The sequence below is a fragment of the Ogataea polymorpha genome (genome assembly GCF_001664045.1).
Source record: "Ogataea polymorpha strain NCYC 495 leu1.1 chromosome Unknown OGAPOscaffold_6, whole genome shotgun sequence".
Classification (NCBI taxonomy): domain Eukaryota; kingdom Fungi; phylum Ascomycota; class Pichiomycetes; order Pichiales; family Pichiaceae; genus Ogataea; species Ogataea polymorpha.
The window spans coordinates 960,516-985,429 of record NW_017264703.1 but is presented as its reverse complement, the minus strand read 5'-3'; the positions used below and the strand labels follow the sequence as shown (position 1 = coordinate 985,429).

The 24,914-nt window shown below is 44.6% G+C and overlaps 11 protein-coding genes across 11 annotated transcripts; 7 read left to right on the top strand and 4 right to left on the bottom strand.

Annotated features, from left to right (window-relative positions):
- Positions 1-14: 14 nt before the first annotated feature.
- On the top strand, positions 15-3,162 carry OGAPODRAFT_83566 (uncharacterized protein; the record flags this gene model as incomplete). Its single annotated transcript, XM_018356713.1, has 1 exon — positions 15-3,162. The coding sequence occupies one exon, from the start codon at positions 15-17 to the stop codon at positions 1,710-1,712; it is 1,698 nt and encodes a 565-aa protein (XP_018209578.1). The 3' UTR covers positions 1,713-3,162.
- OGAPODRAFT_90633 (uncharacterized protein) lies at positions 338-7,136 on the bottom strand. Its single transcript, XM_018356977.1, has one exon. The coding sequence runs from the start codon at positions 3,772-3,774 to the stop codon at positions 1,894-1,896; it is 1,881 nt and encodes a 626-aa protein (XP_018209577.1). The 5' UTR covers positions 3,775-7,136; the 3' UTR covers positions 338-1,893.
- OGAPODRAFT_17308 (uncharacterized protein) lies at positions 5,517-7,136 on the top strand. Its single transcript, XM_018355032.1, has one exon. It carries the CDS (start codon positions 5,550-5,552, stop codon positions 7,077-7,079), a length of 1,530 nt encoding a protein of 509 aa, XP_018209576.1. The 5' UTR covers positions 5,517-5,549; the 3' UTR covers positions 7,080-7,136.
- An 811-nt stretch (positions 7,137-7,947) lies between these two features.
- Positions 7,948-8,767, top strand: OGAPODRAFT_77921 (uncharacterized protein; the record flags this gene model as incomplete). Its single annotated transcript, XM_018356395.1, has 3 exons — positions 7,948-8,333; positions 8,363-8,610; positions 8,750-8,767. Exons 1-3 carry the CDS (start codon positions 7,961-7,963, stop codon positions 8,765-8,767), a joined length of 639 nt encoding a protein of 212 aa, XP_018209575.1. The 5' UTR covers positions 7,948-7,960.
- Positions 8,768-9,067: 300 nt separating this feature from the next.
- On the top strand, positions 9,068-11,191 carry OGAPODRAFT_17307 (uncharacterized protein). Its single transcript, XM_018355031.1, has one exon. It carries the CDS (start codon positions 9,347-9,349, stop codon positions 10,070-10,072), a length of 726 nt encoding a protein of 241 aa, XP_018209574.1. The 5' UTR covers positions 9,068-9,346; the 3' UTR covers positions 10,073-11,191.
- Positions 10,080-11,191, bottom strand: OGAPODRAFT_83563 (uncharacterized protein; the record flags this gene model as incomplete). Its single annotated transcript, XM_018356712.1, has 3 exons — positions 11,093-11,191; positions 10,410-10,925; positions 10,080-10,333 (listed from the first exon to the last, which is right to left on the bottom strand). Exons 1-3 carry the CDS (start codon positions 11,157-11,159, stop codon positions 10,080-10,082), a joined length of 837 nt encoding a protein of 278 aa, XP_018209573.1. The 5' UTR covers positions 11,160-11,191.
- Positions 11,192-11,338: 147 nt separating this feature from the next.
- OGAPODRAFT_83562 (uncharacterized protein) lies at positions 11,339-15,335 on the bottom strand (the record flags this gene model as incomplete). The annotated part of the gene is made up of 1 exon (XM_018356711.1): positions 11,339-15,335. The coding sequence occupies one exon, from the start codon at positions 15,333-15,335 to the stop codon at positions 11,388-11,390; it is 3,948 nt and encodes a 1,315-aa protein (XP_018209572.1). The 3' UTR covers positions 11,339-11,387.
- A 360-nt stretch (positions 15,336-15,695) lies between these two features.
- Positions 15,696-17,190, top strand: OGAPODRAFT_17306 (uncharacterized protein). The gene has a single exon (XM_018355030.1). The coding sequence runs from the start codon at positions 15,855-15,857 to the stop codon at positions 17,178-17,180; it is 1,326 nt and encodes a 441-aa protein (XP_018209571.1). The 5' UTR covers positions 15,696-15,854; the 3' UTR covers positions 17,181-17,190.
- Positions 17,191-17,371: 181 nt separating this feature from the next.
- Positions 17,372-19,187, bottom strand: OGAPODRAFT_17305 (uncharacterized protein). The gene has a single exon (XM_018355029.1). The coding sequence runs from the start codon at positions 19,076-19,078 to the stop codon at positions 17,420-17,422; it is 1,659 nt and encodes a 552-aa protein (XP_018209570.1). The 5' UTR covers positions 19,079-19,187; the 3' UTR covers positions 17,372-17,419.
- A 201-nt stretch (positions 19,188-19,388) lies between these two features.
- Positions 19,389-21,045, top strand: OGAPODRAFT_95620 (uncharacterized protein). The gene has a single exon (XM_018357777.1). It carries the CDS (start codon positions 19,655-19,657, stop codon positions 20,996-20,998), a length of 1,344 nt encoding a protein of 447 aa, XP_018209569.1. The 5' UTR covers positions 19,389-19,654; the 3' UTR covers positions 20,999-21,045.
- A 2,586-nt stretch (positions 21,046-23,631) lies between these two features.
- OGAPODRAFT_83558 (uncharacterized protein) lies at positions 23,632-24,913 on the top strand. The gene has a single exon (XM_018356710.1). The coding sequence runs from the start codon at positions 23,807-23,809 to the stop codon at positions 24,884-24,886; it is 1,080 nt and encodes a 359-aa protein (XP_018209568.1). The 5' UTR covers positions 23,632-23,806; the 3' UTR covers positions 24,887-24,913.
- Position 24,914: the final 1 nt, after the last annotated feature.

Below are 24,914 nucleotides of genomic sequence, written 5' to 3'. Positions count from 1 at the left end.
ACACAGATTTTAAAATGAAAGACATCAAAAACGCGCTTTGTAAACAGCTATTAACTAAGGAAGGACTCATTGGTGATTATAATTACAAGCACCTCTTTACTCCCAAGGTTCCGCATTTGCGTTTCTGGAAGAAAAGACCCCCACAAGACGATGCCGTTAATCAGCCGTTTTTCGCAGTGGACCAACCCATGCCTATCCTACTGGGAATGATTTTGGGTTTTCAACATGCGTTGGCAATGTTAGGTGGTGTTATGGCACCACCGTTGTCAATAGCTTCATCAGCGAACCTTTCTGATGCTGACCAACAATATCTTGTCTCTTGTGGTCTCATAGTTTCGGGAATTCTCACGGCTGTTCAAGTTGCGCGTGCAAGAATATGGAAGACAAACTATTATATTGGTAGTGGTCTTATCTCAGTGGTGGGTATCTCGTTTACAACTGTCACGATCACCTCCAATGCCTTTCCAATGATGTATAACTCTGGCTTTTGCCCTGTTGATGCTAGCGGTGCAGAACTTCCGTGTCCTGATGGTTACGGAGCCATTATTGCGACAGGATCTGTTTGTGCCCTTAGTGAAATTGCTATCTCATTTTTACCTCCAAAGGTGATCAAGAAACTATTTCCGCCCATCATCACGGGCTCAGTTGTCGTTGTTATTGGCTTATCATTGGTGAAAAGTGGATTCAAAGATTGGCTTGGTGGATCGGGTTGTATGTCGAGCGACTATTGTCCAAGTGCGAGTGCACCACATCCACTGCCCTGGGGTTCGGCTGAGTTCATTGGGCTTGGTTTCCTTGTCTATGTCAGCATCATCGCTTTTGAGAAGTGGGGAGCGCCAATCATGAAATCCTGCTCTGTCATCTTAGGACTGCTAGTTGGATGTATTGTGGCGGCTGCGTGCAATTACTTTGATAATTCATCCATTTCAAGCGCACCTGTTGCTAACTTCTTGTGGGTTAAGACTTTCAAGCTGAAAGTTTATGGCCCAGCGGTACTCCCAATGCTTGCAATGTACAGCACTTCAGCATTACAAGCCATTGGAGACATCACTGCAACTTGTGATGTTTCTCGAGTTGAAGTAGAAGGCCCGCAGTTTCAATCCCGGATCCAGGGATGCCTTCTTGCAGATGGTGTCAGTGGGGTCTTGTCTGGTCTTTTCACTCTCACTCCTGTGGGCACATTTGCTCAGAACAATGGAGTGATTTCCATTACTAAGTGCGCAAACAGAAAAGTCGGATATTGGTGCTGTTTCTACCTCATCGTAATGGGTGTCTTCTCCAAATTTGCAGCAGCATTGGTTGCAATTCCAAAAGCAGTGCTTGGTGGAATGACTACATTCCTATTTGGATCCGTGTTTGCCTCTGGGCTCAGTATCATTGGCCTTTGCAAGTTTACGAGGAGAGATAGATTTATTCTAACCGGAGCTTTAGTTCCTGGATGTGCCGCTGTTCTGATTCCGACATGGTTTGACAACGTGTTTACATATTCCGGGTCAAATGATGCTCTTACGGGGTTCCTTCAAGCAATTATTATGGTCATGGAAACTGGATATGCTTTGACTGCCGTGTTGGGGGTTATACTCAACCTTATTATTCCTTGGGCTGAAGATGACTTTGAAGCTTACGGCATCTCGGAGAACGTTGAACTCGAAAATGTGAGCAACGTAAACGTTTTGATGGGACCTAAAGAACTTGAAAGTCAGGGCTTGTAGGTTAAATTTTATAGGGGCTATATATCATTGGATTAGTTGCCGTGAACTGAAAACCGAAAGGCTCTTCCTCAATTTGGGCGCACACTGCTTGATTGTGAACTGCAATCTCAAACAAAAGCGTGGCGTCAGCAAAAGGCGCTAGTCCTTTCTTGCACATTGGGTCCACATATTAATCCTGAGTTTATAGTTTTCCTGATACAGCAACGAGCTTTTGAGGAGTCTGATTATGGCTGTGGCTATGATTGTGTCCCGGTCCATGATGGTGCAGAGAATGCTGTATGTCGTGCACAATGTTCTTAACAATCGTATTTTCTTTTTCGTTCTTTGCGCCAGAGGACTCAGAGTCGTCAATCTCTTCTGATTTTGAAGTTTCCGATGGGGCGTCATCTTCACCACTAGATTTCTCACTTTCATCTTCGAGAGCCTCCTCAGTTTTTGTGCCGATTTTGGATTCGACTACAGCCTCGTCCGCTTCTTCTTCTTCTTCCTCATTTTCTAACATTAACCATGGCTCAAATGGATCCTCAAAGGCTTTGTTGAGCTTTTTTTCAATGTCCAGCAGACCGTTAGCATTTTTGACAATGCCGTCAAATCTTTCCATTTCCTCATCAGTCAACAAAGCACTGTCAAGAGCTTTCGTAATTTGCTCTTTATCAATCGAAAGACCAATCATCACAATTTCTTGACGTCTGTCGCCGTGGGCTCCCTGGAAATCTTGCAAAATCATCTCGACGGCTTTTGGGTCCTCCGGCCAAAATTCTCTGCTGACGGCAAACCATGGCATACCTCCTTTCAAAGTGAGCATTGTACCCGCATGACTCCATTCACCTCTCACAATGTACCTGGAAGCGATCCAGAAGTCACCTTTAGAACGAAGGAGGGGACCAAACGCAGAATTCTTTTTGTTCTCGATAGTAGTCTTCTCATCCTCTTCCTCCTCATCTTCCTCATCATCGTCCTCTTCTTCGTCATCTTCATCTTCATCATCGTCCTCACTGTTCTTTGTATCATCAAGCTGTGTCTGCTCAATAACATAGAACTTATTGACGACAAGGTCATAAAGTCTTTGCGGATGGAAAGGTTTCCGAGCCGTGTACACAAAGTTGTTGATACCATACTCCTCGGTTTCAGGCTTCGGGGCCAGTCTGCTAGATTGGTTGTCTCCAAATTTTCCCTCACGGATGCTCATCTCCTTGATGCTCTGTAGCCACCCTGCAGATGTAGTTGCCTTTTCAAAATCATACAGGCCGGTATTGAGAATGTGTTTGAGGTCAATTTTGCAGTAATCGGTCTTGTATACCTTAGCCACCGGGTTCAATTGATGGACAATCTTTTCAATGTCGGCGATTTTCTTTTTTGAAATTCCACTCGTTTTGTTCAAGATAATGACATCACAGAACTCGATCTGATCGACCATCAAGTCTGTAATGGTTCTTTCTGCTTCACCTTGGCCGTTATCACCCCATCTGTCAGCAAGGAATTCGATTGTCTCAAAGTTTTCTAGAAAATTAATGGAATCAATCACTGTGACACAAGTATCAAGATATGCGAGCTTGGTCAGGCCCCCAATATCGATGATCTCTTTCAAGACCTTTTCAGTATTTTTGTCCACCATCTCTTCAGGGATGCCGGCGTCATTTTGAAGCAGAGCTTCAGTAAATTCGGTAGTGAAAGTTTCAGCTACCTGCATAGGCTCAGAGATACCGGTACTCTCAATCACAATGTAGTCGACATCCTGCGATTTTGCAAGAGACGTAAGTCCTTTCAAAAGGTCTCCCCTGAGAGTGCAGCAGATGCAACCATTCTGAAGTTGGACCAGCTTCTCTTCCGTATTATGAACCTTATGGTTTCTAATGAGCGACGCATCAATATTCAGCGAAGACATATCATTGATAATGACAGCAATTTTGTAGCCATGGGATGCAGTAAGGATGTGCTCCAGAAGGGTGGTCTTCCCTGAACCTAGGAATCCAGAAAGCAAAGTCACTGGAATAGGTCCTTTTTGTTTAGAAGTAGCTGTCTTGGCCTTTGTGGCTTTCTTGGACTTGCTAATTCTACCCATTTGACTAACAGTTCTGATATAAGGACCTCTAAGAAGTGTAAACTACGTGAACCTTAAGATTTTAGGCACAGACTTGAGACGCACTGAGGAGAATCGAGATATTTATACCCAACGGAATTTAACCCTCATGAACTCTGCATATAACCAACTCAGCATGCTATTTACATGCACGATGTTACATCCTTCATACCCAAAGATGGCTTTCAAACACTCCAGAGAGCCTCTAAACAAAGGTTTGAATCAAGTAAAATCATACCAAAAACACCTTCGTGGTACTGGGGATCCTGCAACCCCTCCTCACACCTCCATAAAACTCGACATTTTAGACATGGTGTTACTAAAGTGAGGCATCTGATTGGACGTTTCCGCAGGTGCTTATATAAACCATGCATATCCAAACGTACTAGCTCATGCACGACGACATCTAATCCATGACAATACTTCCAAAAGTTATTGGCGAAAGATATATTCCATGCCAGGTGCACGAAAATAGATATAATAACACATAGCCGTGATTTAATCTCGAAAGGTGCAAGGGGCACCTCAATTATTTTTAAAAAAAGACTTCGATAGAGGCATTTCAAGACTTTCGGCACAGTATACTTCGGCCTTTTTAGTTGACATTATGTTCGGCGACACAGCACTGCGTATGTCACGGGTTTCGAATCAACAGAACGTCACGGTCCAAGTTTAATATGGTGCCTGGTTAGAACGGTATGAAAGTATAATGTAATTACCTTGCGAAAACGCCTGAGACGGCACATCGGTGTCACAGGGTGTAAGTTACACATGTGACACAGTGTCACATGACTAGAAAAGATTGATTAGTCATATATTATATACGCACGTCACATGCTCTGGATTTTTGGTACGTCCTGTGCGGCGTTGCATGCCTACCACGGGAATGTAAAACGAACCCTTTATTTTTGTAGATATGCATGCCGTTCAATGCGGCAGGCTTACTCGATTTGACAACTGTAGAATGGCAATGCACGGTATAAATGTATACATCCTGCCTTTTGGCAGCAACGTCTGCCTATAGACTTCGCCCCAACCAGGTCAGATACGCGAAAATCAGCGCTCAGCGGGGTAAAGCGGAACATTTGATTGGGGAATCTTGTTGCGGAGTAGGTATCGCTAAAATCTTCAACCTTGTCCGTGCATCAGGTAATATGCAACTACCGAGATTTCGGGGTCGGGTGAAGGAATGCAATTGTCGCTGTGCATCGATTTAGGTAGTTGGAGATAGCGGTAGACGTATTGCTCTCAAAATGGCAATTTTAGCATATCTATAGTTCTATGGTCTGACACCGCAGCCTCGTGGTCTGGGGCTCTGGATAGAATGGCTTCAGAAGGATGACTTTGAGGTGGCAGTCCAGTTACCTCAAGTTCATTTCCTTTCTAGGCGTTTTGGATGCGTTTGGGATGCGATCACAAACAACAACATCTACAAGCCTTGAATCAGAAACAGACAAGATAGATTCGACAAGCTGATGACATCACACATCGTGTTATTAAATATGCAGACCTGCACCGCGAACTTCTTTGGGCGAAATTTCCGGGGTACGAAAGTACACGCATGCAGAATTCATGAATATGACGTAATTTATCTCGACTTCCCTCTCCTCCAAAATAGGCTGAATAGTATAGAATGCGTGACAGGCTAAACGCATGTGGGGGACGAAAGCGGAGATATAAATATGGATGGTTCCCTGATCAACTTCTCAGAGTTTGGCATTGAGCGCAAGCCTTGACGGGAAATAGAGTTACTCGAAATGGTCAAACTTCAATCGTATTACCCTCTCTTCCGCCCTGGGAAGCCAACCCAACATATATTGACGGTCACCTGCATGTTCGCATTTATCCTGTATGGGTTTGAACAGGGAGCATTAGCAAATGTGCAGAACGAGGTCGTTTTTCAAAGCCAATTTGGCCATCCCCAAGGAAATTATCTCGGAATTATAGTTGCGATCTACAACCTAGGAAGTTTTTTTGGTAGCATGGCAAACATCTGGATCGGTGATAAGTTAGGCAGAAAGCGGGCCATCTGGCTGGGATTCACCTTGGTGACCATTGGAGTCATTCTGCAATGCAGCTCGTACAGTGTGGTTCAACTCTTCATCGGAAGATTCATTTCTGGCCTCGGAACAGGATTTGAGACAAGTACAACACCGATGTATCAGTCTGAAGTATGCCACGAGAACCATAGAGGTGGCCTGGTGGCCGCAGAACCTCAAGGTGTCGCATTTGGTATCACTGTGTCGTACTGGATTGGCTACGGTTGCAGCAAAAGAACAGATCAGGTTTCATGGAGACTTCCAGTAGGTATTCAGATGCTTTTCGCGGTACTCGGGATTGTGATGTTATTCTTCTGCCCTGAATCTCCAAGGTGGTTAATGAAAGTTGGAAGAACACAAGATGCAAGGTACTCACTAGCAACGATTAATGGTGTGCCAGAGGATCATCCGCGGATTTCTGCCATCATTGACGACATTCTCTATCTTCAAAAAATCGAAGGTTCAGGCGATAAAATCACCTGGGGTGATATTCTTATGGGCAGAGATGCCATGCACGGCCGGTTTAGAATCATGCTTACTGTATTTGGTCAGTTCTGGAACCAGTTCGGAGGCATCAACTTGGTGGTTTACTATGTGCCAATGGTGTTAGAGAATAACGTTGGACTAAGTTCAAACCTCGCGACAATTCTGGGTGGTTGCATTATGCTGACCTTTTTCGCAACCGGATTTATCCCTACGCTGTTTTTGGATAAGATGGGAAGACGTTTTGCCATGGCATCCGGTTCCGCTGGACAATGTATTTCAATGCTTCTCGTCACTATCCTTTTGCGTGTTGGTACCAAAGAATCGTCAGTCGCCGCAACTGCATTCTTCTTCACGTTTATTGGGTTCTTTGGCTATGCTATGAACTGTGTTCCATGGGTTTATGCTGCTGAGGTGCTGCCATTGCAACTTCGTGCCAAAGGTAATGCAATCAGTGTCGCAACGAATTGGATTTGCAATTTTGTGATTGCGATGATCACTCCGATCATGACTCAAAATCTGGCTTGGAAGACATACATTGTCTTCACCTTGACGAACGCTGTTGCAACTATTCACTTTTTTGTCTTCTATCCTGAAACCTCCAAGAGAACCCTTGAAGACATTGAGAACATATTCCTCGATTCTCATACCATCTTCTACGGTCTCCAAGAGATTAAGAGGACTCCAACAGAACGCCTTACGGAAAAGCTCATCGATATCGAGCACGTTGAAAGTGTAGAAGAGGGCTCACCCGAGAGCGACTAAGTGTGATAAGTATGCCTAAATCGAGCAAAGATCCCGCTGATGAAATCTAGCTATTCGACCATTTGACTAAACGTCTCAGCAGAGTAGAAGCATGGTAATCAACGGCCAGGCTTGGCAGCATATGTAGAGTGAATTACTTGCATCACGTTTCGGAATCAACAAGTGAAAATATCGCTATTATTTTTTCAAAACCCAAAAAGAAAGTGAGCCTAAGGAAGGTACTTCGAGAATCAATTTAAGCTTCTTTCCGGATGGTCTCATTCAATGAAGCACCCGATGAGTCCATTCGCTCGCCACTGCTACTGCTAAACAACGTGTACTGTTATAACCGTGTCAATTGGTAGACGGCATCAACAAAGGGACTAGGGCTAAAAGACCCTGCAATAATCACGCGTTGTTTGGATTCGCTACTACTACATCTGCTTTAGGAAGTGTTTCTTCGGTAATTAAATGCCGATTTTGAGTCTCAGCTCTCGAACTCTGCCAAAAGCGGATATTCGGGCAAATTCTAGTGCTATTAATATGGTCTATAAACAGGCGGATTGTATTGATTGATGGGTCCTATTGGACGACCTGCCCGTCATAACACCAATTCAGAAACCCTAAATAGGGTTTTTTACCTAATTGAACCAAAATCAAAAACTTTTCATCGCGTACCTGCAGATATTCCTCATTTCATATAAAAACAACTACAGAAGCTACCATAGTGGTTATGTTCTGACCATTTTTCGTTTCCAAATTTGTGCCGAAGAACTGCTGTAGAGCGGATAGAATTTTTGGGCGGCCGTTCTCGGGGTTATGATCAGGGCTATATAAAAGCCCAACCTTATTGCCTTAGTTTCAATACATTTGCTTTCGAGGTAAACTACTTTGATACCATAATGAAGTTCTCCATTTCCGCCGTTGCTCTCGTTGCTGCCAAGGCTAGCGCCATCACCTTCTATGCCTCTAACTCCTCAACTGCTCTGGAGGAGTTTGCCGTCTCTGGTGTTACTGGATGGTCGAACCCTCAGTTTGCTTCCATCTACCACACCTGTAACGAGACTAATGCCAGAATGATCCGCGCTGGTCTCAAAGATTCTCTGGAGGCTGCTGCCTACGCCAGAGCCCGTCTGACCGAGTACGGAAGGACGATGAGATCTACGAGAGATGGTTCGGAGATGGAAGCATCTACGAGGTCATCGGTACCATTGACTGGCTTGTCGAGGCCTCTAAGGACAGTCTTCTCTACAGATGTGACGACATTGACGGAGAGTGTGCTGCAAACCCAACTACTTACCCAGGATACCACCGTGAGGATGCCCCAGGAGAGACCGTTATCTGCGATCTGTTCTACACCTCCAAGAAACCTCTCGCAAACATGTGCTTCGATGGCACCATCGTTAGCACTGGTCCAAAGCATTATGCTGGTATTGATCTGCTGCATCGTTACCTGCATGTTCCATACATGAGCTCTGACGGTTACATTGCCGAGTACTTTGAGGAGCTTGACGAGATCCTTGATGTTGCCCAGACTAACTCCAGTTTCGCAGTCAGAAACGTTGACAGCTTCTTGTACTACATTGCTGAGGTCTACTCTGAAGCCGTTATTCCAGGCGGATGTCTTGGTGACCTCTAATGGCCGTGTCGAGGATTTCAAAACAAAATTTTCAGTTCTTCTTCGTCTTTAGATTTTAATTAAGCTCTAGATTAATTTGACCCAAAATTTTAGTCTTGGTCAATTCATATTGTAAGAAAGTAGCATGACCTTCTTTCTTGGCCAACCATACCTCCGGAGGGCGGCAGAATCTTCCAGAAGTATTTCTAGTTTACCGATGAGGTGAAGCTCTGCAGCTGTGTCATCAGATGCACCAAAACGCATCACCTAATTTCTCCATTTTGGGAAAGACCTTCAAATTAAAGGGTCCATTTTGTACTATGCAGGGTCGAGAGTTGCATTTTGGCCCCGCAAAATTTTGTTTGAAGAGCGAACTGAACAGGCATTATGAGATGCATTTTTTTTACCACTGCGGTGCAAAAGGATTGCCTTTTGCACCTATTCTGGTAACCAAATCTGCGACTTGTCTAAAGAGGATATGTACGGTAACGAATGTGGCGCCTCGAGGTCGAGAAAGTCAAGATTTTGCAGCCGAAGACCACCATATCTCGAGGCATCTAACCACCATGGTCGTAGCTGAAGTCCGGGCATATTTCCTATAAAAGGTCGTCCAAGATACCACCTTAGCATCGCACTGAGTAGAGAGCATATACCAAACTTGATATCCAGCATGAGATTCTCTTTCACTTCTTCCGTTTTACTTGCTACGCACGCTGCTGCAGCCACCTTCTACGCGAGCAACTCCACAAATGCACTTGAAGAGTTATCACTCAGCGGTGCATACGGCTGGTCAAGCCCTCAATTTGCCCCAATCCTTCACACTTGCAATGAGACTTACACTAGAATAATCAATGCTCATCTACAAGATTCGTTGGAGGCGGCTGCCTTCGCCAGAAACCGTCTGATGGAGTACGGTAAAGATGACGAAATCTTTATGAGATGGTTCGGTGACGGAAGCATCTACGAGGTCATCGGTCTGCTCGACTATCTTGTTGAAGCAAACAAGGATCAAATCAGCTGGCGTTGCGATGACATCTCCGACAAGTGTGATCCTAACCCTACCTGGGGAGGGTACAGTTATGAAGAGTCTCAAAACGTGCTTTGCCCATACTTTTTCCAGGAAAGAGTTGCTCTCTCGAAAATGTGCTTTGATGGCACGATTGTTGAGACTACTCCAAAGCACTATGGTGGAATTGACATGCTGCACCGCTACCTCCATCTTCCTGCTATGAACACGGAGTATATCCAAGAGTACTATGAGGAGATCGACGAAATCTTAGACTTGGCGCAGAATAATGCCACCTTTGCCACCAGAAATGTTGACAGTTACCTGTACTACATTGCAGAGGTCTATGCCGAGTCTGTGGTTCCAGGCGGATGTCTTGGAGATTTGTAGTTCAGTTCTAGAACATCACTTTCTTAAAACAATTTTTCTTTAATAAAACGTTCCATCCCTGGCCAGGGTTACCTTTAGTTCCCCATGTACCTTTCCACAGCCAAAAGCAGGAGATTCGTAGGGCAGAAGCAAAATTCTCGATTCTCCACATGAGATAATTTTGATCTTTTTGATGAATCATTGACGTACCTATGACCGCAAACAACCATGTGCATATCGAAGAGGTTTGGGAATGGAACGCCAACTTTTCCAGGTCTTTTGCTGGCATCCATTCTGGGGTAAAGAAGTTTTGTGAGCAGGCAGTAGACAGCCTTCGCCATAATCCGAGCTGTGCAACAGCTATCCTCAAGTTTTCTTCGCACATGTTTCGGTTGAACAAACTTGACATCTGGTGGAAGCAAAGACACAATAAAGTATTTGGCTGCACTATGAACCTGTACAGCCAGTGCCTCATGCTGTGGATTAAATAGGTAATAGTGCCAAAGCCAACTAGCTTTTGCAACCAATTCAATTGCACACAGTGCAACACCCACCATGGGATTGTTCATCCAGGGTACGGGACACTGGTAAAGAGGGGTCTTCAGAAATGGACGAAACTCGTTGAAAATATCAAAAGGTGATCCAAGCTCTAATAGCCATTCTTTTTGACAGAGAACTAAAATGATAGAGTAGTTGAAGAGAAAACTTTCTAACAGTGTTCTATCAGTGGATCTTAATGGTACCTGTTTCTCTTCAACCACAGGATGCGATATATCATCCAAGTAGTCTAAAGGAGGCGGCTCTTTCACTCTAATGATTGCAGAAATAGCTGGCCAACTTCTTATGACTTCAAGAGCCAATTTGAGGTATGTCACTGTCCGAAACGTGTTGTTTCCGTGATATTTCTCGCGCAGACACAAGTATATCCGCTACGGCTGCAGGCTGAAGAAATTGGTTTGTCTCGCAACATTTCACTTTCCTGTTACGACCTTGATGGATTGTTAACGTCAATATTTATCAAACAATCACTGTCAGACTTACAAGACAAACAGCCGGCCGACCTCTTTCTCCTTGTTGTGCGTACAAGTTTTTGCTCTTTTTTGTCCATCGTCCGTTCATTGCAACACTTTTAGTTAAAACAGCCTACGTACTCTTATGCACTAAATATTGGATTCAAGTCTTATCAACATTTTTTTCGCCAGGAACGACAATTCTTACGCAGTAGAGATGCGTGGTCATGCGGCTGGATGGATTTCAATCTATACCTACCACCTACACCCTGTACTTTGCAACTCTCCATTCACTACACCTTCTATATCATCCATCCCCCTCGCGCTCATTGCGACGAGTTCAGCGCGCTCCTCAGCTGGCCTACCGTCCCACTGCACGCCGGCACGTGTTTCCATTTGTCCCTCGGACGGCCCACGCCCCACTGCTCATCGCTGTCACCCACCTTCCCAAACCCGCCGCCCCCAGGGGTCAGTACCTTCACGATGTCCCCCTTGCGGATCGCAATCTCAGCAAGCGACGGCAGCTGGATCCACTGGATCACACCGCCCCTATTGCGCCCAAGATAATTCTCTCCCCGCTTCCCGTTTTCGCCCCCGTAGATGCCCCACGGAGCAAAAACCCGCCGCTGGGTCACCAGCGACACGTGCACAGGCGACGAGAACTGGATCTCTCTGATCAGACCGTCTCCCCCGTTCCATTTTCCGCGACCGCCACTGTTCTTCCGAATGCAGTACTGCAGCAAAACACAGGGATACCGCTGCTCCAGAATCTCCGGGTCTGTGATCTTCGTATTCGTCATGTTGGTCTGCGTCCCCGAGAATCCGTCGAACCCTACCCTGACCCCGTCCTGTTCCACAATGCCTGCACAGTTGCCCTGCCCAATTGTCTCCGTGTATCCAAAGCCCTTGACAAGCTCTCCTTTCTCGTTCTGGCCCCCGCTCCCGAAGTTCAGTCCGTTCATGCAACCTCCCGTGGCAGAGGTTACACCAAAGGCCTTAAATAAACAGTCTGTAACCCTTTGCGAGGTCATGCCGTTACCTGCACAAACAGCAGCATATTTGCTCGGATTGATTAGCGAGTTTTCTGGAATAACCAATGTACAAGGGTCTAAGCAGCCCTGGTTGAGTGGGATATCAAGATTGACCAGACATCTGAGAACATAGATGACTGCAGAGGCTGTGACAGACTTGGGAGCATTCAAGTTGCTGTAAGACTCAAGGGATGTTCCAGTGAAATCAAAGACAGCTGACCCGTCTTGTGGGTTGATGTCAATTTTGACCTGCACTTGTGTTCCGTCGTCAAGGAAGTCAACGGCCCTCAACGGCAGTCTGTCAGCGTTTTCCCTAGCAAACTTCATCAGAAATTTCCGCACTCCCATTTCAGCAGTCTTCTTCACATTTCGCATATAGAATAAAACAGTTTCGCTTCCATACTCGTTGAACAGTTCCTTCAAAAGATTGATACCGCGCTGGTTTGCTGCAATCTGTGCTTTCAAATCTGAAATGTTATCATCAATGTTTCTTGTTCCGGAAACACCATACTTAGTTGGTGCCACGTTAAAATGATAGTCAAGCCCCTCGTAATCTAGCTTTCCCTTTTCCACAATTTTCCATGTCTCAATATTAACACCTTCCTCGTAGATTTCTCTCGCGTAGGACGACGACGACCCAGGAGACGATCCACCAATCTCCGAATGGTGTGCTCTGGCTGCGACCACAAACTGGATTTTGTTCTCGTAGAACACAGGAGAAATCACTGTAATATCCGGAAGATGAGTTCCACCGACGCTTGGAGAATTTGTGCACAAAATGTCGCCTTCGTGAAGGTCACTATTCCAATACTCAAGCTGGTACTTGATAGCGCTAGACATGGACCCAAGATGGACCGGCACATTAGGGGCATTTGCTGTCAGGTTTCCTTCATTGTCAAATAAAGCACAGGAGAAGTCTAGTCGTTCTTTGATGTTGGCACTCACAGCTATTTTTTGCAGTGTACGAGCCATGTCCTCTGCAATAGACATAAATCTATTGCTGAAAATCGAAAGCTGGATGGGATCAATATAGTCGGTGCTGACCTGACTTTTGGACTCCACATTGACGTCCAAAACCACATGTCTTGGAAGAATGGTGGCAAATGCATCGGGAGTTACCACTATGGTTTGTGTCTCATCCAAAATAAGTGCTGGACCAGCTACCACAGTTCCAGGGGCGAGCTTCTCCAAAAGATACACTTTGGAATCAAGAGCACCCTCGTCAAAAATAACAGGAGTGGTTTTTTCTTCAACTCCGGACTCAACAGGAACTTTTGCAACTGAGGCATAGTCTTTATATGGAGACCTTTCATTTGTTTCACCAAATGTATTACCAGTGCTTCTAACTCTGACATCGGTAATCAAAACAGGTTTGTCATAGTCATTGAAAGCAAACTCCCTTTGGTGGGTCTCATAAAACACCGATAGAAAATCATCATCTTCTGGTCGTGCAACCATGATTCTGGTATCCGAGCCCTTATAGCCCATATTAAGGTAAACTGTCGAGAATACAGTCTCTGAGTTAACACCTTGAGCCTTCAGCTCCATGAGAGCTTTTTCCTTCAACTTTTCCGCTTGTTTGATTAGTTCATCTCTTGCGGTCTCAGAATAAACTTTTGCACACGGAATCTGCTGTTCATTGACAACATCCGCTAAAGATATACCATACGCGGATAGGATGGACGAGTGCTTGTGAATGAGTACCTTCTTTATCTTTAAAATCTTGGCAATTGATGCGGCGTGCTGTCCTCCAGCGCCACCAAAGGAGGCCAGAGAATGAGCAGATGCGTCATGCCCTTTGGCTTCAGTCAACTCTCTAATTGGCTTTGCCATTTGGTAGTTGGCAACCTTCAAAAATCCAAGGGCGATTTCATGAGGAGTTTTGGGGAAGCCCGGATTGTCTCCGTTGATGATCTGCGCTAGTTGCTCGAACTTCTTTTTGGTGATGGCATAGTCCAAAGGTTCATTTTCGCCCGGACCAAAGATTTTGGGGAAAAACTCGGGCAAAATTCTACCTGTGAATAAATTAGCGTCCGTCACGGTCAATGGTCCGCCTTTCTTGTAGCACGCAGGTCCTGGATGAGCAGAAGCTGACTCAGGTCCGACCTTGAACACACCATTGACATATTCAAGAATGGAACCACCTCCAGCAGCGACAGTGTTGATGTCTAACTGGGGAGCAGCAATATTTATCCCAGCGGTGATTGACTCAAACGAGAATTCAAACTCACCCGCATATCTCGAGACGTCTGTTGATGTTCCTCCCATATCGAACCCAATTACAGGAATCTTGTTGTCTTCGTCGTAGCACGTTTTTGCCTCACCAACAACACCTCCAGCAGGTCCAGAAAGCAGTGAACGAAGTCCCGAAAAGTTTCTCCAGGAACACAGTCCACCATCAGATTGCATGAACTCGACTCTGGTGTGCTTCTCAAAACCCGGCTCAAACCCAGCTAAAAAATTGTCAATGTACTCCTTCACTATAGGGGTCAAATAGGCATCGACAACCGTTGACTGCCCTCTGGGAAGCGTTTTGATGACTGGTAGCAGCTCATGAGAAAGCGAAACATTTCCAAATCCAAGACTTTTAGCGATCTCTCCTGCCTGCTTTTCGTGCTCCTGGTAATTGTAACCGTGTATAAAAACAATAGCAACAGAATTTATACCTTCCTCTTTCAACTTTATTAGATCACGGGTCAATTTTTCAGTGTCCAACGGCTTGATGATCTCAAACACTTCTTTTGTTTTGCCTTCAACATACTTTTGGCCATCCAGAAGATCACGTGCATCATAGCCAGTTGGGTCAACCAAAAATGCTGGCATAGTGACGCGCTCATCTGCTTCCACCACCTTTTCGAAGAGAACACCTGGCTTCACAATGTTAAGCGCGAACAGGTCTGGCCGTGATTGATCTCCAATATGAAGCAGATCTTTGAATCCTTTGGTAGTCACCAAAGCACATCTTGACCCCTTGCGTTCCAGAAGGGCGTTGGTGGCCACTGTGGTTCCTAAACGAATTGAGGAAATGGAGGAAGTATCGAGAAGCTGGTTTCTGGGTATGGTTTTGCCAGATGTCAGTTCTAAAACTCTTCTGATACTTTCAATGTTTGCATCTTTGTAATTTGAAGGATCAACCGATAAAAGCTTGAACGTGCCTTCTTTCTTCCCGAATTTGTATATCACGTCGGTGAAGGTTCCACCACGATCAATAGCTATACTGATTCCTGTCTCATTAATAGTCATGGTGTAGATATTGAATAGACAAAAAGTGTGAAAGCAGGAGCTGGATTATTTAATATATTTAAGCTGATAAAGCTGATAGCTAGAGATAAGGGGGCAGCTCGTGACGAGGGGAAATCAATAGCGCCGCGCGGGTTAATCAGTTTTTTTTCAGAGGCAGGTCGAGACGAGCTAACGCGATCGTTGGAAATAATTTCTTTTCGTTATTCAGATGACCAACTAACATTATCGAGTCACTTATCTTGGGCTTCCCCGGACTGACAATGAGTATTTTAAGTTGACAAATTGCCCTTCATCGCTTATCACTTTTTCAAAATGACTTCGACTGATTTGCCTGAAAAAGATGCCTTTTTGGCGGTCACCACTCAAAAATCAATCGTTGATGATCCTAGTGCAGACAAAGCTCTTCGATTTCTTGCTGAACATAGCGGTAAGTTTGAAGAGCTTACTCCAGCCGAGGAAAAATGGGCCATTAGGAAGACCGACTTGATTCTACTCCCAACACTCTTCTTCACGGCTACCATGGGTGCGGTTGACAAAGTGTCTCTCAGTACGGCCGCAATCTTTGGATTCAAAACCGATAACAACCTGGTTGGACAGCAGTACTCCTGGCTGGGATCTATCGTATTCATAGGTTCTCTCGTCGGGATGTGGCCGATGTCTTATCTATTGCAGAGGTTCAGAATCGGCAAGGTTATTGCCTCCTGCTCGATAATCTGGTCTGCATCCACGCTTTTATTGTGTGCGTGCCATGAGTTTATTGGTCTTGCTACTCTTCGTTGCCTGATGGGTCTTGTTGAGTGTGCGATTGTTCCTGGTTGCTCGCTGATGATTGCTAGCTTTTATCTGAAATCTGAATCTCCTCACCGCACGGCATTCATTTTCATGTTTGCATCGTCAGTGATCAATGGAGCTCTGTCTGCTCTTGCCACAACGTTTGGCAGCGCAATACCTACTTGGAAGTATATCTACCTCCTGGTTGGTTCTATTTCTTTCGTGTGGTCCTGCATTATCTTTTGGTTCTTGCCAGACTCTCCAATCAACGCCAAATTCTTGACCGAGCGCGAGAAGGTCTTTATGGTTAAACGTGTTGCTGAAAATGCTACCGGTGTTGAGAACAGCTCATGGAAATGGGAGCAAGTCAAGGAGGCGTTTTTAGACGTGCGAGTCTACTTGATTATGCTTTTCAACTTTGGTATTAACATTCCTAATGGTGGACTGAGCACTTACAACTCTATTATCATTAACAACCTTGGTTTTACTCCTGTCAAATCTGCTCTTATGGGTATTCCTACTGGTGTCATTGCTTCTCTCGCAACTTTCTTTTTCACCTGGCTCGGAGCTCGCTGGAAGAACAGGAGATGCCTGGTTTCTGTTATTTCTCTGATTATTCCACTTATTGGGTCTATCATTCTCTACGCAGTTGACCAAAAAAAGGTTGGTCCTCAACTATTAGGTCTCTACCTGATGTACTTTTACTTTGCACCATATGTGGTGATGATGTCCTGCGTTCAAGCAAACACTTCTGGAAGCACCAAAAAATCTGTCACATATGGCTTCAACTACCTTGGTTACTGTGGGGGGGCTATTACGGGTACACAAACGTTCAGAAGCAACCAGGCACCCAAATACACTGGTGGATTCATCTCGATGATTGTCGCCTACTGCGTGTGTATCTTATTGTCTGCTCTCTACTGGGGCACGTGTGTGATCATGAACCATAACAAGAGAAAGGCTCTCGAGAAAATTCCAGAGGACACGCTGGACGTGTCTATCGAGGGGGTTGAGGATGAGAAGATGCTTGACTACACAGATAGACAGCAGCGCCACTTTTTCTATACTACTTAGTTTTATCCACAATTCCGACCAAAAAAATTGTAATCTCAGTTTATGCAGACACTTTTTTTTTATTTTTTTGTTCAATGGTAGCCATCGATCGGAAAATAAGTGCCGCTGGTGCACTCACTGTGCATCATGCGCGGAGGGCGTGCGGGCATGTGGCCGCCCGCAGCGACTCACCAGAGTTTAACACAGATATGCCGAATAGTATTTCATATCAAATATAATGTGTATCGAACGATATATAATCACGTGAGCCAGAACCAGATTCTCTCGATGATATTCCGAGGAACTGGAGGCACGTACTCTGCAGCTTCCCTCTCTGTTTCCTCGAGGCCTGTAAAACAGTCGATTTGCTCGGGAGGTGCAAAGAGACGGAAATTCCGGGACCACAGCATGTGGCTGACGTAAAGAGCAGCCACGATAGGAAGAGTGATATACGCGGCGAAAAAGTCAGACGTCTTCCAATTGAAGAACACAGCGTAACCGTTGGTCAGAGCAATGATCGTGAAAAAGACCAAACAAGCGTAAGCACCAGCTATCTGAAACTTTGGTCTGTAGGTGACACGAGAGTCCAGATTGTGGTACGTAATAGCTTTCCGGTAGCGCAGGTAGGTGATGGAGACGAAAATCCATGAAATGAAACCGGACACTGTTGAAATGTTGGAGAGCCAGTTGAAAACAACCGTAGAGGAGTTAGAAACGTTGAGGAAAGAAAGCAAAGCAATAGCAGAGCAGAAAATCACACAGTAGATCGGCACACCGTAACGAGTACATTTTGAAAAACATTTTGGGACGATTCCCGTGAGAGACATAGAATAGAGTGTTCTGGAACTTGAGTAGAGGAATGAGTTGCCTGCTGAGTAGGCAGAGGTGAGAATGGCAGCGTTGACGATGTGGTTGAGGTATTTGATGCCTGCGTTCTGAATTCCAATAACAAAAGGCGAGGCGGCGGCCCCTGTGGCACCACTATTGATGGCGTTCATGAGTCTCGGATCATTGGAACCCACAATGATGCCGATGGCCAGGACTCCTCCAATGTAGAAAATCATCAGACGGTAAATGAAGCGGCTGGTAGCCTTCGGAAGATTTTTCCTTGGGGCCTCAGCTTCTGAAGCGGCGGATGTGATAATCTCAGGCGAAAGCACAAACGCGAACGCGGACTTAATGATGGAGGTCCAGCATGCAAGGAATTTCCCTGTGTTCCCTGGAACCAGATGCTCAACAAATGCCCCCGGATGTTTCCAGTAGTGGAAGCCAAGAATACCATGTCTGTTGGGGCCTGCACCCCAGAATATGGCGAATCCGAGAATGATGAGGCCAGTGATAGTAATCAGCTTGATAGAAGCGATCCAGAACTCTGTTTCACCAAAGTACTTGACGGCCAGCAGGTTGATTGCCACGATGGAGGACCAGAGTATTGCAATCCAGATTGCCACGTTCAGATCCGACCAGTACTCGATCACAAAAGCAGCTGCCGAGATCTCTGCTGGGGTTAAAATACAGAGAGCGTAAACCATATTCAAGCCGCATGTGAAAGACATGCTTTTGTTCCCTGTGTAGCGATCACAGAGCGCGTATAGCGTAGATTTTCCTGGGGCAGGAATGTAACTCACCATTTCTCCGAGCTGGTTCATGATGGACCAGACAAAGATAGCGAGAATGAGGAAGCCGATCAGAAGACTGGCTGGACCACATGTTGCAAGTGTAGAGCCAGTACCAACAAAGATACCTGTACCAATGGCTCCTGCCAGGGCGATAAACTGGACATGACGAGACTTCAGACCACGCTGGGTTGTGTAAACTGGTTTTTCGTGCTCTGAGTTGAGTTCGTAGACATCAGATTTCACTTCGAGTTGTTTGCTGCTCTGCTGAGCAGTGGAGGACTGTTGAGTAGTGAAATCCATACTTTTCCCGAGGATATTGAACGGCATTTATATTTTTAAATCCTTTGAACAATACAGTGTTGGTTAGAGAGACTCCTAATCTTTATCTATGTGGTGAAATCTTATTCTGATAATCAAGCATGAGATCTGACCTGCTATTGGTTATGTGTGCGGCAATTCTGCGAGGCTTCCGAAGGAAAGAGATTTTTTAGCCAAACATCTCGCTTTATTTTTTTATCAGCCTTGTCCGGGTTTTAGCCGCAAAACTTTTTCTCATTAAAGCCTATCTTATGTCTTATCGGAGAACGATATTCGGAACTTGTTTTCCGGTAAACAGGCAGCGATGAGGAAAAAAATACGAGCCCCACATCCTATTTAACTACTGGCTTGCTTAATCATCAGAGCCAATGTCCGACAATAAGAGCTCCATTCGCAATTTCCAGGAGAACGCCATCAGAAGCTTCAAATCTTCTTGGAAAAGAGGTCGTGGTGGACGAGAACCATGCGGACGTTGCGTTACAGTATGCAAGAAAGCTGGACACAATTCAGGATGTTACAGACCAAGAATACAATGCTTTGAAACGGAAAATTGATTTCATGATCCTGCCACTTATTTCTCTTATCTATGGAGTCCAATACATGGACAAGAGTACAACTTCTTTTGCAGCCATCATGGGCCTACGAACCGACCTGAACATGGTGGGACAACAATACTCGTGGACCACCACGGCGTTTTACTTGGCGTTTCTTGCAGCAGTTTTTCCTTTGTCCAGGTGCTTGCAGCGTTTTCCACTTGTTAAGACTACCTCGGTTTGTATTATTCTTTGGGGAATAGTTTTAACATGTCACGCAGCATGTTCCAATTACGCTGGCTTTATTGTCTGCCGTATTCTTCTGGGATGTCTGGAATCGGCTGTGACTCCTGGTTTTGTGTTACTTTCAGCCAAATGGTATCGACAGGAGGGGTCTTTCTTGAGGACAGTGGTGTACTACTCCAATAATGGGTTCGGTACAATAATTGGGTGTGCTATTGCTTACGGTTGCTATGTCCATGCAGACTCCTACTCTATAGAAGCATGGAAAGTGCTCTTCATTGTGACTGGCGTTATGACCATCGTCCTTGGAGGCTTGTTGATGGTTCATATTCCAGACAACCCCCCAGACGCTTGGTTCTTGAACGAGAGAGAAAAGGTCTTAGTCTTCCAAAGAGTCAAGGATAGCAAGGAAGGATACGGAAACCCAGAGTGGAAATGGTATCAGTTCAAGCAATCGTTGATTGATCCTAGAACATGGCTTGGATTTTTCTATGCCTTCTCCTCGAACATCCCTAATGGTGGACTTGGCTCGTTTATGTCAATTTTGTTGTCCGACTCATTAAAATATGGCGACAAAAAGAGTTTGCTCATGAGAATGCCTGGTGGAGCTGTTGAGACTGTCGGACTAATTGCATTTGCACTATTTGTGGGAAAATTCCCATACCGAATTGGTATTTCATCATTTATCACTGTCGTTGTGATTGTTGGATCATGCATGCTGGCCTTTTCTTCGAATACTCACGCGCAACTAGCAGGATTATATCTGTATTCGCTGTCCCCTATCGGAATGATTTGTTTCCTTTCTCTCTTTGGATCGAATACCCTTGGGTACTCCAAGAAGGTTACTTCGCAAGCAATTCTTTTGATCGGCTACTGCGTTGGAAATCTCGTTGGACCACAAACATTTTTGAGCACCGAAGCGCCGGGATATCATTCAGCTAAAATTGCAATTGTCGTCTGTTACGTTTTCTCACTCTTTTGCTTATTCGCTCTGTTTGGAGTTAACTATTTTGATAACAAGCGCAGAGAAAGATTGGAAAGCGAGAATTCTCCGCCAGAAATTGAGAACTTGGAATTTTCTGATCTGACTGACTACGAAATGCCAGGGTTCAGATACCTCTACTGATTTGAGATTTAATAGCGTAAGTAATTAATTGGATTTTTTGTAATTGTTGGCCGAATATTATGACTGTTTCCTTATTAAGATTTGGGTTGTATTGATATCTTAAAAAACGAAACCTTGACCGTGTAGCTTTCTTGAAGTGTGCTAAATAGATCATGAAGCTCACCAACATTAGCCATTGATACACTTTGAATTTGAAACTTTAATAATTGATCTACATTTTCTTATGACTTGGCTAACATATTACATCTGCATAATTCAGTCGTTTCCAAATTCCAGCGGTCTCATATCTAATAGGCGATCTGTTTCAACAAGTTCATTACTGAATGCAAAAGCTAGGGTATGCTCCTCAGCCGGTCCACAAATTAGTATAGTATTTCTCCCAATCCGTATCAAGATCATACACATCATCCAGAGACGTTAGAAAACTACATAAATTCCAACATTGAAATCATGAATGGCTCAAGATGGGCAGACCCACTAACGGTTGATATTTTTATTCTGACCTCGAAAACCCTGCACAGAATCTGGGCATCCGTCACAGCTACTCAGGAAAAAAATCCAACCTCTTAGAATTGCACACTGGCCATGCACCGATTCGCGCTACATCAGTTACGGAATATATTACGGCAAATATTGGGTCATCAGCTCGGGCAGAACTTAATTGGCCATTTGACTTTCCTCGTAACCAATGGTTGCCACCCCTCTAGCGTAATTTTCTATAACCTTTACAACTTCGAATATCGCTAACTTACTGTGTGCACTGTTAATAATTGCTGAGTTTGCAAATTGTTGTCGTCTTATTTAGGTACAGCCTACCTATTAGTGAGTCAAAAAATAAGCAGTTTGGGACAATCATCAGCAAAGGAAGAGATAGACACACATTGAGTCCCGTTGGCCGCGAAAATGGCAGTTTTTCGATCTCTAGGCTGACAGTGGGGAATGCAATTGTTATACAGATAGTGTCAGCTGCTCAATTGGACTGACTTGTTACGCAGAATTTGGTGATTGGAGATTACAATGAAAGCAAAAATGGTTTTTGTTCATGATTCAACTAATGAATGGAAATTACCATCTCTTATCAAATTTAGGGTGCAGAAATTTAAATAGTAGAAATTAATAATTATCGATATTTGTTCAAATATAATGGAAGCTGAGAAGCCCAAAATTGAAGAAATCGTGGGATTCACACGATCAATTAAAGTTAGCAAGCAGTGCTTTCTCATCTCAAATGTACTCATCCAATGTAATCCCATGTAGCCTGATGAGACCTTTGATACGTTGCTTGACGTCACTTCAATGTGTTTGTGACTTGCATGTCAATGTAGCGACAGATTCATGAGATCCACGATTACAGTAATGTAGGTTGACAATAATTACTATAATGGACAGATCTAGGCTAGATATGCAGGGACGCTCAGAATAGTCCGGATTAAAAGGGGTTATCCAAATATTGCGAGCAATATCGAAAACATGCAACGATTCACAACAACATACACATGCAACACGAGTTTGTATATTTCGCGCAATGCATAGAAGGACAAATCCCCAAACACCTGCTACAACAAAGTGATTCATTTCAGAAGGCAGTGATGACACCAGTAATGATAGACTTCCACGTCACGCCAGATCGTGTTCTACCCACTTCAAATAGCCTGATGATCAAAATCCTAGTGAAGATGCTTCTCAAAGTACCAGTATAAATGTATCGGATCTCATAAGTTCGAAATCAACTGAAAGTCCTCAAATTTGGCTTGTATACTTGCAGGGAGTAATTTGGTTCTAAACTCTATAAAATCATTAATCGCCAAACAGATCCCCTTTGTGGTGTCTTTGCACGCCAGCAGAACCAATTGTCATACAACAACAAGTCCTGCTACAGAATGACGTTCTTCCTTTGATATAAAACCACCCTTCAGGGCTATATAGATGCCACATACTGCCAGAAAATGTTGATTGCCCACCTTTGATCATGATCCCAATGATGAAACAGATCTTCTGATCAATCTTAACCCAGACGTTTCTGGTTGGAATTTTATCATTCACAAAGACAGGTACTTATGCTGTAGTTACAAACTATGGGCTAAACGACTACAAGACCATGGAATACATCGAAGGTCATTCTGAAAAGCAATGGAGGTCGTATTAGGGCCCATACCTGCACTTTTTGCCAGCACGTTAGGACTGAGGCCAACGGTTTTTATTGGATGCATAGGACACACAATCTACTCCGCGTCGTTGTAGTCTAACATTAAGGCCAAAAATCAGTCCTTTATTTTTGCCGCATCTGTAGTTCTGGGAGCTTCTGGGACCGACATGGTCAATTTGTCAGTGGTGGCAGGTGTGTTTGGGCTGCTGTACTAAGCGTGACATACCAGTTATTTTAGGTTATCAGGACGACGCATACTAACCCTGAGAATATTATAGTCACAAACAAGAAACGTGGCGAAATAGATGAAACTATAGAAGAAATGGAGTTTGAAAGTAATTCAGGTGTTTGGTGGTTGCTCTTCGAAAATTAACGAGGATTGAGGCCGAGCAGCTCCGAGAAATGCAATTGTGTTCACACCCGTGCCTCAAAGCAACTCAATCCATTGGTCATTGCTGCTGATTCGGACACTTGGACGCGTAAGAAGCCTCGACACTGGATCAATACCGCTGCTAGATCGGAATTCGTTTCTACGTGACGTTTAATATTAGTAAAAGTAAGACATGGGTACGGCCCTCGGAGTAAAATTATTAATACACGTGAGTATGGCCATCGGAGCAAGGATATATTTAAACCTTTAGATTCTTCATTTTAAGTTCCAAATGACTTTACCAAAGTACCAGAAAGCAGTTGTTGTCGAGAAATACGGAGAGGACCTTGCTCTTAAAGAGCTCCCAGTGCCTGAAGTGGGCCCCGGCCAAGTGCTCGTCAAAGTGGAAGCTAGCTTGTTGGGTGGAGGGTTAAGGGAAAGAGCCAAACAGCCTAGAAACCCATTGTTTTGCCTTCCTGAACCTTTCGTCATCGGAACCTCTGCCGTGGGAAGAGTGATTGAAAGCGATACTTTCAAAAAGGGGCAGCTTGTCTATCTGGATCCTGCTGTTTGGTCGAGAGATTCTGCCGGGCACTATGTTGTGAAATCGATCGCAGACGGTCCAACACCTGAATCCAAAGCATTATCTGCACAGGAGTACAAGAGGAACGGTTACATCTCAGAGTACACCCTAGTGGACATCGAGAACTGCTATCCTATCAATGAAGAAGCCATTGGCGTGGACACGGACGTGATTACAGCTTTGTCTTTTCCCCTAGTGGCATATGGTGGATTCAGAGGAATCGATCTGAAACCAGGAGAGACTGTGGCCATTGGTCCTGCTACAGGCAAGTTTAGTAGCGCTGCTGTTGCTGTGGCTTCTTCAATGGGTGCCAAAGTCCTGGCCTTAGGAAGAGACAAAACGGCTCTTGAGAAACTTGCATCCGATTATAGAAACGTTCACCCTGTTGTCTTGACAGGCGATAAAGATGCTGATGCAGCTTCTCTTCACAAGTTCGGTTCTCTTGACGTTTTCATGGATTTTTCCCCTACCACAGCATCAAACCCAATCTTCCTGGATGCGGCCATTAATTCTATGAGTTTCGGAGGCAGGGTCATTCTTTCTGGTTTCATTTTTGGCCCTCTGGCCGTTCCATATCCACTTTTGGTCTCAAAGAACCTTACCATCAAAGGAAAAATTATGTACTCGCGGCAGGAGGCCAAAGACTTTATTAAGATGGTTGAGAACGGAATCTTCAAGGTGGATCACGTCCAGGTGAAGAAATTCGCCATCGAGAAATTCGCAGAGGCAGCTGATGAGGCTTCGACGAAAAAATTTTGGAATCACCAAGTCGTGTTGAGCACTAAGTAAGTAAGTAGTCAAGATTTTTTTGCAACTC

What these genes read in the sequence shown, in the direction of transcription:
- OGAPODRAFT_95620 (XM_018357777.1), top strand. Translation starts at nt 19,655, where the DNA reads ATGATCCTGCCACTTATTTCTCTTATCTATGGAGTCCAATACATGGAC.
- OGAPODRAFT_83558 (XM_018356710.1), top strand. Translation starts at nt 23,807, where the DNA reads ATGACTTTACCAAAGTACCAGAAAGCAGTTGTTGTCGAGAAATACGGA.
- OGAPODRAFT_17305 (XM_018355029.1), bottom strand. Translation starts at nt 19,078, where the DNA reads ATGGATTTCACTACTCAACAGTCCTCCACTGCTCAGCAGAGCAGCAAA.
- OGAPODRAFT_17307 (XM_018355031.1), top strand. Translation starts at nt 9,347, where the DNA reads ATGAGATTCTCTTTCACTTCTTCCGTTTTACTTGCTACGCACGCTGCT.
- OGAPODRAFT_90633 (XM_018356977.1), bottom strand. Translation starts at nt 3,774, where the DNA reads ATGGGTAGAATTAGCAAGTCCAAGAAAGCCACAAAGGCCAAGACAGCT.
- OGAPODRAFT_17306 (XM_018355030.1), top strand. Translation starts at nt 15,855, where the DNA reads ATGGGTGCGGTTGACAAAGTGTCTCTCAGTACGGCCGCAATCTTTGGA.
- OGAPODRAFT_17308 (XM_018355032.1), top strand. Translation starts at nt 5,550, where the DNA reads ATGGTCAAACTTCAATCGTATTACCCTCTCTTCCGCCCTGGGAAGCCA.